This window comes from Lottia gigantea (assembly GCF_000327385.1).
Source record: "Lottia gigantea unplaced genomic scaffold LOTGIsca_158, whole genome shotgun sequence".
Taxonomy (NCBI): domain Eukaryota; kingdom Metazoa; phylum Mollusca; class Gastropoda; family Lottiidae; genus Lottia; species Lottia gigantea.
In genome coordinates, this window is record NW_008707924.1 from 306,808 (window position 1) to 323,115 (window position 16,308).

General features: G+C 34.2%; 1 protein-coding gene across 1 annotated transcript; it reads right to left on the reverse strand.

Annotated features, from left to right (window-relative positions):
* Nucleotides 1-217: 217 nt before the first annotated feature.
* Nucleotides 218-13,379, reverse strand: LOTGIDRAFT_201052 (hypothetical protein; the record flags this gene model as incomplete). Its single annotated transcript, XM_009050897.1, has 11 exons — nt 13,167-13,379; nt 10,903-10,975; nt 10,117-10,373; nt 9,140-9,376; nt 8,858-8,945; nt 8,300-8,395; nt 1,999-2,123; nt 1,598-1,747; nt 1,171-1,303; nt 638-788; nt 218-416 (listed from the first exon to the last, which is right to left on the reverse strand). Coding segments are annotated over exons 2-11 (1,473 nt in total), but the record flags the coding sequence as incomplete, so codon positions are not given.
* Nucleotides 13,380-16,308: the final 2,929 nt, after the last annotated feature.

The window sequence follows — 16,308 nt, forward strand, 5'->3', positions numbered from 1 at the left end:
AACTCTCATCATATATACTGTCGTTTTTATCACAGGAATTCTTATCAAGTTCGTCATCAGCAACAAAAGATTTATTTATTTCCGCCTTTTCATTAGTGGCATCAAGAAAGTTTGGCAGACTCAAATCTGTAGCACTACTTTTAACACGTGATATGCCTAAATGTTTGAGCGTTGTGACGTTGATAGGTGGATCTATAATGTCAACAGACACTTCACTAGCCCACGACTGAACTTCTCCTTTGGCAAATATAACATAAAAAATGGCACCAACAATGTTTATGCCTGACACAATCCAGAACACATGCTTCCATTCCTCTTCAGAATCGTTCCTAATAATGACTGATGTAATTAATGGTGCTGATAATGCAGAAACCATTGCTATGGTAACAGTTATTCCCATTAAAACGCTGGCATATCTGAAATAATCAGAAATGATCAGTTTCCTAAAGGTAAGAAAGAGCATGTATCAAGGATATATATTTCTCCTGAACTCTTGACAAATGATGGTAATATCTTAGGAGGCTATTTCTTATGAAGTTTAACGTTCGTTACAATAGATTAACCCCGACAAAATTTGGATCGAAAATATCTCAAATAGGTTTAACACTTGCAAAAATATCCTGGAATATTCACTTACTTTGGGGCTATATCTAAATGATTTATTCGGAATGCTACAGTGGTGAAATTTTGGAAGGTTAAACCAATGATAAATAATACAACAGCTAATTCTCTATTAGTATGATCAAGAAAACTAATGGTGAAAAAACAAGCTGCACAACCAACACATCCTAAAATTTATAAAATTGTATCATATTAATCAATTATAGTACACAACTTTCGTATTTTGTGAGACGTTATCCTCTGCATAAACTAATCTGATCGTCGTCTCCCCAGCACCAATAGCGTTTCCGTTAATCATTGAGTGAGGGGGTCAAGTAGGGGTCACATAATCGTCAAGGTGAACTCCTTTTACTTTGTACAATAACAAGAATATGATAGTGAATGGAGAGGGGAAGGTGACGAAGCCAGACCAGTCTCTCCTCTGAATGGAGGGTTGTTATAAAATGCGCAGACGAACACTTTTTATTACTTTGCGAAACTTAACAAAACTCTTATACACGAGAAACTTTCTATCCGCAAAATAAACAGAGTGTATACAACTTGTCTTACCTACAATTTGGTACAGTTTACGAACGATTTCTACGGAGAAAATCTTTTTCCTGATCAACCAGTCTGAGGAATAACCACAAAATATTCCTGATAGTAATGGACCAGCAAATGGGACGGACGATAAAATACCATCCTGATTTTAAAAAAAAAGGTAAACACAATTAAAGCAGTTGTTTCAGAAATATCTGCGACTCAATTCGATGTATTCGAATTTTTTTAAAATCAAACAGTGGCGTTTCTATAAATTGTCAAGTAGACGAAATGAATTAACCACTGAGTACTTCATTACGATAGCATTTGCCTAACTACAGCATTGTTTCTGGTTGCAATAAATGGTGGCATAAACTTTTATATAATGTATACGCAATAACAAAGAGAGTCAAAGAAATCTAAACATTTAGTCAATTTAAAACTCCATATGACCTACTTCTTGAACTCCAAACTGTAAGATGGTCTGTAGATATTTTGGTAAATAAGCAAGGACCCACGTTGTTGTCCAACCATGATTTATATGGGCAACGACGATAGCCCAAAACGGCATTGATCGCATTATATCGTTCCACGGGGGTTTTGTCATCTGGAAGAAAACGATTCAAGTTTAGGATTTGTATGATAATCTTATTGTTATCTGAGGTTACTGAAAGAGGAATGCGTCGTCTCAATTGACTTGATCTCTTAGCAGGGAAACTAATAGTCTATCAGACGAGTGAACATAAAAACCATGACGACTGTCTCTAATTTATTATAATTGAGGTTTATATAACCGTAAGATTCGTTCGCTCTTGACCAGAATCAAATACTTTGATATGTATAATAGATTAGGTTTACCTTTTCACTTGGTACCTTGCCTCTATTGATGTATTTCATTTCGTCAATCTCTATTCTAGGATGCAGATCAGGTGAATCATAAACAAAGTATAACCATGGTAAAATTAATAACAAAGCAAAACCACCTGAAAAAAAAATCAAAAGGATAGGTAAATATTTTATAACCCAATTATTTTCATGACTTCAGCTCATTCTTTCGTTCGTTCGTTCGTTCACTCACTCACTCACTCACTCCACTCACTCACTCACTCACTCACTCACTCACTCACTCACTCATTCATTCATTCATTCATTCATTCATTCATTCATTCCAGTTCTTAGTTTATTTGTTTTCAGCGTTTAATGTGATGTAATTCTCAGTCTAATATATACGAAAGCACATCAAAAAAAATATTCTTGTTTTTATGTTTCTGAATTTTATTATTTATTAATTGAAATTGAGTTTAACGCCCGTTATTTCACCCTCCACCCAACACTCCGCTGCACCACTGGTGGGGTGTAGGAAACTAGGCTCTCCAACGGCACTCGCATGGATTCTAGAATTATTCAGTGTAAACCCACTAATACGTGGACTTGTGGAACTCGACATGTTGAATTGCACCTAAAAGGCTATAGACTTTGATTTCATTAACAATTTAAATGTCTAAAAGATTTGAAACCCACTCAGTTCGCTTACTGAACAAACATCAGTGAGTTGTAAATTGTTTTAATCAATCAGTCGAGATATTTACCTTTCATATCTTGTTTTATTATTTATGATAGTCAACTGTTAGGAAGAAGAAGGTTTAATTTATTAAAAATCTTTGTTTAGGAATCACTGATGGTTTTAGCGTTGTTCAATCAGTTATTACTTTACGATCTTTGAATACACAGTCCTACTTTTACTTAATGGCTTCATAAGTTTCTTTGATATGAAACGTAAGTTCATAACATGATGAACAACGGTGGAAAAATATAAACTTCTTTTTACCATTTATATCCCTGGGATACAAATATTTTGGTATTATATTTTGAATTTTGTCACTTCAAAATTTTCTAAATGAACATACTTTGAAATGTGGCTACTTGTCAATATATGTCACATAATTTTATGTAGATAATAATATTATGTATATACAGTGAATCCTGCTCAGGCGACCACCTTTACCAAACAATCACCTTCAATACGCGACCAAAATAAAGTCCCCCCTACGACTGTTAGATATCTCATAAAAACTCACACCACACCATCCAGGGCCGAGTTTCACCGCCATGTCATTCGACCCGACCAGATCTAACGAAGAATCAACAACCAAACCAACAAAACAGAATCATCCAATTTGAACCAATCCAACTACCAACTACTACGACTACCAACAACTACCTAGTTTGCGATATCAGCATCCACTGGAAGCGAACGTTAACTTGTCATCTACCAACCTACCTACCCTCGTAAAAACTTTTAAACATTTAGTCTCAGACAATAAATGAACCCACACATTACATTATGCAATACTGTACTGTACATCATATCTCGTTTTAGTACGAAGTAACAAAAGAAATATCTTGGTTACGTTAAAGCAGTAATTATTTTAATTCCACTTTTAGTCTGTTTGGTCTCGCCAACCATCATCTGATACGATAAAGAAGTGATGTCAATATTTATGATCAGATCTTTCACAAATTCAGATATAAAGTTAGGATTGCTATCTTCTTCTAACCATTGATCATTCAATAATCAATATATCACAAGAAGAAGAGCACATGTAAATTTCTTTTTGTTTTACGAGGATGAAATATATTATAGTTATCAATTATTTACCACACCACGGTATTTAACTCAAAATTCTAGTCTTCACTTCATATCATCTGAAGTCATCTGAGAAATAAACAGTTGAAGGGTGCGAAGTTTACCATAAACAGATTAAATGTGATTTTGTAATTTAGAAGATAACGCACGGAATTCGGGCACGTTCCTGGAATTTGGTATTCTTATTATCTCCAGCCTAGCAGCAGCGAATATTTTCTAAGTTTAAGTTTGTGTTGTATATGTTGTATATAAGTATGCATTACATAGCGTGGATACTGTTTATCGCAAACATTGTATATTGTGATGCAGCAAACAGAGATGACTATAATTCCTTATACCAAACCATTTTTACTGGCTATAAAACCGATCTTCGTCCAGTGTTCGATGATGGATATATTTTGTTCCTCAAATTTCATTATAGTCTGGGATCAATAACTGAACTTCATGAAAAGGAACAGACCCTAGTTACTAAAGGCTACCTTTACTTAATTTGGTATGATAATTATTTAAGCTGGGATGTAGACGAACATGCTGGAATTAAAGAACTGAATGTAGCTCAGAATCAGATTTGGACTCCTGATATAATTGTGAGGAACTCAGTTGAAAAGCAGGCTTCATTAGGTTACAATCAGTTTCAGGCTCGCGTCATTAGCGATGGTGACGTTAACTGGTATCCTTCGGTGATGATTAAAAGTTCTTGTAAGATAAGTATCAGATACTATCCTATAGACATTCAGAATTGTAAAATAGAATTCGCAGCAGCATCTCTGGAAAGACATGAATTTATCATGAATAACTCTATCGATAAAGTAGATTTGGGCGAATACACTCCAATGGCGAATGGGAACTAATTTCAGCGGACATAACAAGAGATGATTCGACATATACAGATATTATCATTGTTCATTTGACTCTTAAAAGAAGATTCCCGTTTTATCTGCTCAATATAATTCTGCCGATTATAGTTTTATCTATTATTGGGTCACTTGCGTTTGTTTTACCAGCTGATTCAGGAGAGAAGATATCTCTTTGCATTACCATTTTACTGGCTTACGTCGTTTTCCTCACACTGATCTCTGATAATATGCCTCACACATCCACTGAAACTTCTTTATTGGCAATCTACCTCATATTTCTTGTTTCAATGAGTGCCTTTTCTGTCTTACTTACAACCATAGTCCTCAGACTTTACCATAAAGATCAATCTTTACCAGTACCAAAAACATTTAAAACGTTCGTCAACATCTTAAGAAGGAAGAAGGCAGCAGCAGTCACTCCTAGTGAAAGTAATATTAATGAAGACAAAAACGACGGTAGTGGGTCTATCACCTGGGTAGATGTAGCTGTCGCATTGGATTCTTTGTTTTTTATAATGTCTCTGATGGGAACCATTTTGGCATCAGTTGTGTTTCTGGGTTTTTTAACCTCTCAATAACTATGATGATCATATTTGTAAAGAATTTCAGTAATATCCACTGACTGTAAACATCGGTATTATTCACTGGCTTTACAAATAAGTAATATTTACTGACTCTTGGCCTAACGATAGTAATATTTACTGGATGTACCAATAAGTGATATTCACTGACTATACAATTAGTAATATTTACTGACTATACCAAGTTTTTATTTATTGTACCATAAATAAAATTTACCGACTGTACCAATCAGTTATATTTACCGACTGTACAAATCAGTAATATTTACCTACTGTACCAATCAGTAATATTCGCTGACTGTACCAATAAGTAATATTTACCGACTGTACAAATCAATAATATTCACTGGTTGTACCAATAAGAAGTGTTCACTGGTTGTAAAAATCAGTTACATTTACAGGTTGAACGAGGCAGTTTACATCTACTGGTTGTAAAATCAGAAATATCAAATCATTTTTTTAATATTCACTTACTGTAAAAAAAAAAAGAAATGTTTACTGGCTGCACAAATCAGTTATATTCACTAACTGTACAAATCAGTAATATTCGTTCGCTTTAAAATCAATATTCGTTGGCTCAAAAATCAGTAATATTTGTTGGTTTACAAATCAGTAATTTTTCACAAAGTCTTTCAGCAAAGTCAAGAAGACATAGTTGATAATGTAAAATTGCAAAGTTAAGAATTCATTTTCGTAAAGGAAAGTTTGAATGGTGTCTGATGTAAAATAAAGTTTGAAAAGTAAACTATCAATATCTCTACTTTGCGATACGTACATTGACTTTTTGACTTTAGGAAGGTTTATTTTGTAATTGTGTAATGTTGAAATATGACGTTGTAAAGTCTAGGCCTTGTTTTCAAGTTTAACTTTGTAAATCCTTATGGCAACGATCCCTCTCCATATATTACTACTGTGTCTTGTTTTATTATGTACATGCTATACTAATTATTATTGTCTAAAGTAAATATTCAGAGTAATAACTATTTGATGTTTGTAAATTTTTATATAGATGATAACTCATGACCCTCTTTATAGCTAACTAGAAATACGCATTATTTCGTCTCAGTATGCATTTTTGCAAATGGTATAAAATATCATCCACCCAACAGGTAATTAAAAGATAGCTTGCCAGGCAAGGTAACATACGCCCACTACTAACTGTCAGTAATGATAATAAAGTTTTTAGTAGCTCCATAATGAATCAAATAATATTAACAATATTTATAAGTCAAGGCAAAACCTCACAAACAGTTCATCAAATTTTTAAATTAAACCATGAACACACAATAACTCTTAAACCATTCATCCGATTATCACCAATTTCGAACTTGACCGAGATCTCATCAATATATACATACCAAGTTTCATCAAGATCGGATAAAGACTATACCCTCTATCGTGTGTTTTTACTAAATCAAGGGCACCAACTCCGAAATCGTTCATCCGATTGTTTCCAATTTCGAACTTGACTGAGATCTCATCAATACATAGATAAATCAAGGGCACCAACTCCGTAATCGTTCATCCGATTGTTTCCAATTTCGAACTTGACTGAGATCTCATCAATACATAAATAAATCAAGGGCACAAACTCCGAAATCGTTCATCCGATTGTTTCCAATTTCGAACTTGACTGAGAACTCATCAATATATACAGATCAATGCAGACGGACGACCGACCGACGACCGACCGACAGACAGGGCCAACGGTAATATACGTTCACATTTTCATGTGCAGAATTCAGCTTAATTACTGAAATCAGGAGAGTTGGCGTAAAAACGGTGCGCATAACACCTTTCAGTAGGGGCATTTTGACTGGGGGTTCCTTCAGAGAAAAAATCCATTGTTGTAGATTAATTCTTTAGATGTTTTTAATGATTATTTGTAATAATTATTTCTACATGAACACGTTCATTGCCTGTGTCACTGGAATGGTCAACGCTAATTGGTAAGCTTTAGCAAGGCTTTTATTGAAAACGTTGCTTTCCGAAGAGACACTGAGCAGTATTTCACAAATTCTTGCACCACTCTTTCTAAGGTCATTTCCCATCATTTCGATGTCTGCCAACATTGCATCTGGATCCTTCATAGCATTGGAAATCTTGCACACGACTTGTCGACTTGGTACAACTGAAACAAACTCGTTCGCCCAAAACATCCAAATCGACACAAGGTAAAGACGGTAACGGCTGGAACCGACTGGTTAACTGAAAACATGAAAACCCTGTTCCTTTGTAGGTTATGATGTTATCTGTTACCTGTTAGTTTACATTAAAAGTTATTGTAGGTAAAGCTGCTTCAGATGTAACTAGCCACAAGTCGACTAGTTGAGTGCAAAAGTTCCCAATGACTTAAAGGATCTGAAGCTGTCGTTCAATAAAATACGCTAGAGGCTGGAGCTATCGGTAAAATCGATTGGTAAACCGAAAGAGTGAAAACTTTGTGTCGGTAAAAATGTTACCGCTAAACTGATCTGCATTGGGATCTCTCAAGTCATTGGGAAATGTTGCACGTGTTGCTTGGTACAACTGAAACATTTTTACCGACAATCACTTTTAATGTAGACGAACAGTTTACCGATAACATCAATACCGGCTCCAGTTATTACCGTCTTTTACCGATAACATCAATACCAGCTCCAGTTATTACCGTCTTTTACCGATAACATCAATACCGGCTCCAGTTATTACCGTCTTTTACCGATAACATCAATACCGGCTCCAGTTATTACCGTCTTATACCGATAACATCAATACCGGCTCCAGTTATTACCGTCTTTTACCGATAACATCAATACCGGCTCCAGTTATTACCGTCTTTTGCCGACCAATTCCGCGTTCTACCGACAAGTTTAGTAAAACTGGGGGCGGTGTGACGCCACTGCCTTTCAATCGTCAAAAATACTTCGATGTGTCGTTTGTTTGCAAGCTTGATAATAAATAATGAGATATTTCGGGAATCAACACGCCTGTTTTTATATCAAACAATGTTTTAAATTCTGTTAATAATGAAATTCAAATTCACTAATAATAGCTGATGAAAGAAACCCTTTCAAAATAATGAATGTACTTACCAAAGACATAGAAAATGAAAGGCCACCCATGATCAACTTGAATAGTACACAGGTATCCTGATACCAGAAATGTTGTGATGCCAGCAATACTTAGACCTAAAATAAAGCAAGCTTGTTGTTAAAACGCGTACTAACGCACGGTAGAAATACTGAAATACATTCTGACAAGATTCAAACATAATTTCATTGAAAACATACCTATGTTAGTTTCAATATTAAATATTAATCAAAAAATATTAAAGGGTCAAACAGCATTAATCAGCATTATTTATTGTCAGTGGCGTTACTAGGATACATTAATGAGAAGGTCGAGCAGTGGTCACACCTCCAGAGAAACGCCACTGTTCATTATTTTAAAATAGTTCAATAGTTATTGTTTTCTTCTCCACGTATAACTGAACGATTATCACAGAAAACTATCATTACGAATAGTACAGTTACACTACGGTAGTTAGTTCGACTATTTGTTGCCATGAAAGTCAGAAGAGTGAGTGCTTAAAATTCCAGATTTAGCAGTTACAGTCACAGGTAAATGAGGTTACTGTAATGGTGTCTTACCAGAAAATGAACAGGCTGTCAATTGACTCTTTTCATAACATGGCGCCCATTTTGACCACAGATGTTGTATTGAAGGATCAACTGCTCCCTAAAAATGGAAACAATTGTAATATAGCTGTCCATGACAATTGTGAGACTGAGAAAATGTAACAGATTCAACGTACCTATCACAAACAAAAATGATATTTCCACCTTGTTATGCTATGGCATCTTATGCCAAGCTTCTGTCCATGGTCTGGTCAATTTTATATTTCTATTAACAAAATATTGCCCGATACCTACCATGACTAAACCAGTCATAACCCTCATGAACACCAATAATACTCTGTTAGCTCTGACGGATATAGGGGTCAAAATGGTTGCCACGGCACCGACTGCCAGGGATATTCCAATAACTCTCTTTCCACCAAAATAACCTGCAACATATCCACCAAGTATAGGTGAAGCAATGAATCCAAAGTTAAAAGCGGCTAGCACAGTTCCTTCAAATTCTGTAGACCAGGAAAATTCTCCAACTGTCTGAAATGGCAATCGAACAAATATTTTATATTGTTATAATACCACAAGTACCAACCTGTCCACACAATTCAATTTGCGGTTTGTGAATAACAAACAATAACCTTCGCTTGCATGTGGTAAATAATATTGGAACTAAGAATATAACAAATATTTTTTAGTCAATTCGACAGAATTCGCTTCAAAACATTCTTTCCGGGGATCATAATTTGCATTCATTATCGTTAGCAAACTGACTGGTTACAAATATTGTTGCGTTAAACTAGAGGCCTACAGGTTCCAAAAATTGCCGAATTGGTTCTATGATGGGTTTCAAACATGGTCTGATAAACGTAAAAGGTTCTTAACCATTGGACTGTGGAAGCAGTGGGTGCGAATCATTGGATATTTGTGCGTATATTGCTTCCTAACTTTTTTTTGCAATCGTGTATTAATAATGAATCATTAATAATGATCATGGGGATTGTAAAAATCGGTATTTTGGTAAGGAGTAATGATCGAAAGTGTTCTCTTCACGGTGTCTTGAATCCTCCGCCGAAGGAGGAGCGTCTCCGCCATACCGTCAGGTAATTTGAGACTTGATATTCGCTAATTGAAAAGCACGTTTTTCTGATGCAGGCTGCAATAAAAAAAACGGAATGTTTTTATAACGAACAAAGGGTTGTAAGATATATCAATTGGTTTTAAAAGGTCTTTGGAACTAAACCAGTTACTTATTTGAATTATAGAGCTATAAAAATCACCTGGTTCGTAATTGTGTTGTTGCATTTTGATGTGTTGCTAACATTTAGGTTCTGGTCATTGTTTAGTGTCATACAAACAGTTGCCATACCAATAAGTTGTCTGATCGCTGATTGGCTGAAAGTTGCTGCACAACACAAATATCCGATTATCCAGCGACATGATTTAAACTTTTGAAGGCAGGTTTCTTTTCTCTTGATAGATTTCTTTGTGTCGTTGATTTTACTTTGAATTCGTCGAATACCATTACGTGCAGAAGCTACAAGATAGCCAGATAGAATATGTATATAATCTCTGTTTGAGCCCTTGAATTCAAGACCAAAAAGTTGATTTAATTTCAGATCACACTAAGAAAAGCATGGTGTGGCTAGCGAGGCAGGGCAATCTCATTGTTCCGGAACATCTGCTGTCAAACTAATCTTGTTTATCTGTTTGAAATTTGAATGATTGTAATTATACCACTTATTCTGAATATAACAATTTGAAGTAGCATTTGGTTTTAGCGCAAATTGAAATATTATGGAATCAGATGTTGATTATTGATCTTGGGGATTGTAAAAATCGGTATTTTGGTAAGGAGTAATGATCGAAAGTGTTCTCTTCACGGTGTCTTGAATCCTCCGCCGAAGGAGGAGCGTCTCCGCCATACCGTCAGGTAATTTGAGACTTGATATTCGCTAATTGAAAAGCACGTTTTTCTGATGCAGGCTGCAATAAAAAAAAACGGAATGTTTTTATAACGTATGAGTAGGATTCAAGACACCGATAAGCAAACCACCTGATCTTACCTTTAAATGTATGTCTATCCATTAGATTACGTTTCATAAATAGAGTTCATCATTATTTTCTCCACCTCTATATCTGAAATCAATGTATATTTTATATTATAAAGGCCACCTTTCCTGTAATATTTCATTTGCTTGTGCACTACAATATGATTCCCTCTACTTTTTTTAGATTGAAAATAGTTCTTGAATATAACAAAGATCTTAATGTGGTTATTCATGACTAGCACATTATGTTACATTATGAATACTTCAGGCTATCCCGTTTGAAAAATGGCACCTTATTACAGGCCCGTAGCCTGACCAGTATTCCTTGGGGGGCAAACGTGCAATCGAGGGGGGCAATTTAGCAAAGCACCTTGACAGACGATGTCGGGAACCGGACTTTCACGGAGTATTTTAGATTCGAGATTATTTTTGTTAAAACACACAAATTATAATACGTTACATTTTTATTGCCGTTTTAGTCGGGTATGTTTTATGGCAAAACGTTGAACAAATACGTCCAAGTTAATTTTCTGGGTACGCTTCCTGTTGAAGACAAGAAGAACAAGATTGCGCTGGCAAAGCTGAGTCATAGATTGTCGTTGTGGTGAGTCAACGCTAGTAAATGTTGAAAAGCTGCTTTCACAGAGTGCAAGTCGTAGTAGTGTCGAGCCATCAAGCAATTTTTTAATCAAATATTTATCCATTTTTCCTGCTTTGGATCGTTTGATTAATATGAATACAATTTAGGATAATATATGTCTATTGGTTAGTATTTATAATCAACCAATCAAATCTTTTGAATTTTGAGAACAGAACAGAACACAGAACAGAACAGAACAGAACAGGATCCTTATATTATCCGATCAATCCAAAAAAACTTAGTAATTGATATGCAATTAGCTATTGAAAAACGCTTAATATCATGATTAAGCGTTTTTCAATAGTTACTTAGTTTTATGAATTTTCCAATTTTACAGATTTTACAGGGATTCTGTTGTAACTTTATGACACCAGGTAAGTTCACTGATGAATATATACTCATACTGACCATTTCGAGAACTTAAATTTTATTTTCATTCTAAGACGTAGTATCACTTTAAGTAGGCTTACAGATAGGAATACTTATAGTATTTTGTTGAACCATTTCGCATTACGCATTACGCATTACGCAACCCTATTTTTCGTCCGCCCTTGGCTACGGGACTGCCTTATTATGTTACAAGAAAAGTTCCAAATAATGCTCATATGCTTCCATTAGGTTTTTGATCATCATGAAGACAGCTTCATCATCAAGTTAAATTATGTCCAGTAATACACAGAAACAAGCTTGTGTTACAAGAATTTGGAAAAATCACAGAAGTGGTGTGTTCAATCCACAAAGAGTCACGAACATCAGCTCTTGTAATATATAAGTTAAAATGGGTGTTATTTCAATAATGGAATCCTTTAAATGATAAAGATGTTTTTAGTGGTGATAACCTCATGCTCATATACTTTCATAGATTAGAAATAATTGATTGAACTATCGTGACAGGGCGCATTTCACTTCACCTCTACTCCACCAAAATATTATGTAATGATGTAGGAGTCATTCTTACACGTTTCATCCCCCAATAGCTTAGTTGTTTATTTACTTAACATTACGTATTGAAAAGTAATATTCGGACTTCGGACTCACCATTACAAAACACTTTTTATAATCGCTAAAATAAATTTAACCTTTCATTCCTTTGGATATTTGACTTTCTTAACTTTCGAGATGCAGTCTTGTGAACAAATAACCCATTCTATGGATATAGTAAGGGAAAAAATAAAATACTATTAGGATTAGTCGAATTATTTTAAGTCTTAATGACCACTCCCCCCCAATATCATTGATATTCTTTGATATATAATATTGTTTCATATCATTGATATTATTTGATATCATTGATATTCTTTCATATCATTGATATTCTTTCATATCATTGATTGCCAGTCAGCATTGTATATACAAAATATTACTATTCCATTGTTTAGCAGAAGGTGACCAGTGGAAAATTTGTTCTAGATACAATTTCAAACCGTCACTGAATGGTTTTATGACAATGGAAATTCAAGAAAACAGAAGTTGGTGCTTTCTTAGAGTCGAACTAATTAATAGTCATAATGAATACAAAATAAAATGGCATTTATCTATAAATACCGCTAGCTTCCAATATACTTCGGTTTAGTATATACAAAACTTCATATATCATATTACTAAATAAATCAGAATTGAAATGTAAATCTGCACTTACCAAAAAATACTTCTATTTCTTAAATCCTAAATTTCATCTTAAAGTATGAGTCGAGTGTCCAGCTATTGTTTTAACTCCTACAGTCAGAAACACGGGACATGCCCTCCTGGTGTAACCCATTAACTCTCGACTATAATCACATATTCCTTTCGGAATCTCGACATTTATTTCAAATATCGCTTCAGTCAAGAACTGTTTTAAATCGCATATGCAAGGTAAATCTCAGAAATTAATTGTAGAAAGTTGATATTTAGTTAAGGTTTCAATATCATTAACTTGGTATATGACATAGTGAAAAATGTAATGAATTTAATTTTTGTCTATTGTTCTCAGTCTATACAAGCCAACACAGATTAGTCGAAATCTTTAAAGAATAGTCAGGGACATCTTTCAAACTGTTTTTCTGAATGTCTTTTATTTTTTTCTAAAGTTTATGTAAAACATCAGTTACAAGTCTATTTTCTCTCACTGACCATTGTTTAAAGCCTTCCGCCTTTATTAACTTAAATCTTTTCAATGAAACACAGCTCGTTTCAATTATTGTTAGGCCAGAAGACGTGTTTGTGTTGTAATTAAAGGAGTAATTTTGAACGACATAACCTAGCAAATAATATCATGAATTGTCACAAAATTCAACAATACGACTGCAGTTAGCGAATGAGTAAACACAAATATTTTACTGGTCACTAAACAAATATTATGACTTCGTCTCATCTTTTCTCGTACTTCTAAAAATTCCCCAACCACGTACGAGAAAAAAATGATATCAGATTTGTAAATGTATTGCATAGTTTATTTTTTATTACAAAAATAATAATAGTCTACGTTTCGAATCGAAATGCTATTTCGGGAATGTTATAGGGAAATAAAATTAGAAACTAATTTCGATATTCCAAGAAATCAGCAAGCAGCATAGTGACCGTTTCAGGTTAGAAATACTGTCAGCATACATGTACCAATATTATTAAACAGTTCAAATGGTTCGCCATTTTTGGGATTGATTTCGGGTATGGAATGTATGTAAATAATCTTTAGAAGAACTAGAACTGCATGAAAATCGCATACTTCATTCAAATATACAATGTACCCCCAACTAGAAATTAACTTTCTGTTTCTGTATATTTTTTTTCTACAATGATAAAATATTTTCACAATGAAGCCAAATACATCATTTGTAAAGCGATGTAGACATATTAAAACGTCTTTACTATGTCTGTTGGAGTCTCAAGAAAAGACGAGTCGTCATTTTAACTTTCAAACGTGGATAATTCTGGACACACCGTGATTTGAAGGCTCAAAGGCCCTCGACGGAGGGCTGTGAAAACTATTACTAATTAGCTTTGCTTAAAAAGATGCCGTTTCTTAGACTAAGGTACGATTGGTCGGACGTATCGTAAAATCGTTCCTTTAATCTGGAAATTATACTTTGACCTTTCAGACAGTGTTCATGAAACCACATCTTTTTACTAAATACACGTTTTCCAAGTGATCTGTAGCCGATTGAGAGCTATTTCATTTTTGAACAGGCTATTTTACAAAGCTCGAAACGTTCTGGACTGGAAAAAATGAATTGCCCTCAAGTTTAATAACCTTGTTAGTTCGAATTGGATACTATCGGTGATTGCCATTGACGACACAATCAATTATCATGTATCAATATACGTTTAAACTTCTATATGATGTGATGTGGTCTATTTTTTATTTTTTACCTATGATAACAATTTTTCTTTTTCTTTGATTTTTATGTTTTTGTCATAAAGATTTACATCTACATGTACTTATTACAATTTGGTAATCACAGCAAATTGTCTTGAACCGACTTGAAATTCTCACGATCTGCACCGGCTATTGAAGATAGACCATGTTACTTTTGCCAGAACGGATGTGTCAACTGTTTCCTACTTTCAACTGTCGGGATCTGTTGCGTATCCCATAGGATCGAGTTTCTCCTATTTCTCAGAAAAAGCTTTAGGCATTTTCTGCACCCTTCTTTCAACGGATCATAGGCCTACGTTTTTGTGCCCATCAAGGTTTCGTTAAATGAAAAAAATATGTAACACGTAGGACCTCATAACCTACATGTATATCAAGTGGCCTTTGGTGAAATTACGTATATCATGTTGAATTGATTAGATAAGATGTTTCTGAAGGCCGACTTATTGATCTGGATATTGGGGAATGATTTGCTAATGTAAATATTCAGCAGCAAAGTTTAACAAACACTTTTCAGTGGTGCAGCTTGAAATGATGCTACCCTTAAGCTGTCTTTATTACTAAGGGGTGTCATCTCTCACTCAATATAGACTCATTTAAACAACAATTATAATATTGCTACACTGCTACCCTGAATGTAAAATCATTTGAAATAATTAAATGTTTATTTACAAAGCGTACATAAGGCAAAACGTGAAACTATTTACATTTATTAAAATTTATATACAATGTCTTTTGATGTTTTGTAAATACAAGCTATTCTGTAAACCATTTCAGATAATAAGATCCAATGTGATATACGCATGCTTTATATACATAAGGTGTGGCAATCCTGAATATTGAATATTTCAAAGGTCAATTATTTCATTTACACACGGCACATAACACTTTTTCGATTTGAGATAACACGTCAATAACTAAATATTGAAATAACCAAGTAAAGTGAAGACAGAATGATGACTTTATTTTATCACCATGCAAGTCATTCAAGCATGCAAGTAATAGGCCTAATCACAGGTTTATTTCATTTTATTCTTAGAATGTAATTTCTAATCATGGAAGTCTTTCTTAACCTAGTATCTTGCAAATATGTTAACAATAACAAGAAACATTTTTCAGAGGCTTTTCCAAGCACAACATTGCTGAAAGGTAACGTTAAAAAAACTTATAAATGAAACTATCGTCAATTCTTTTAATATAGAACACAAAATTATCACTTGTATATCGTAAGCAACATCACAGCTTGTGCTGTAGTAAATGAGTAACCATGAATAGCTAAACTGGTTATCTTCATCATACCCGTACAATTGATAATAATGTCTTTTCAATCAAAACTTCAAACTATCATATCAATTCAATTAGTGTACAGTCAAGTAACCTAATTTCGTGGAAACCTATTATTCGTCGATTTTCGGAAATGATTAATAAT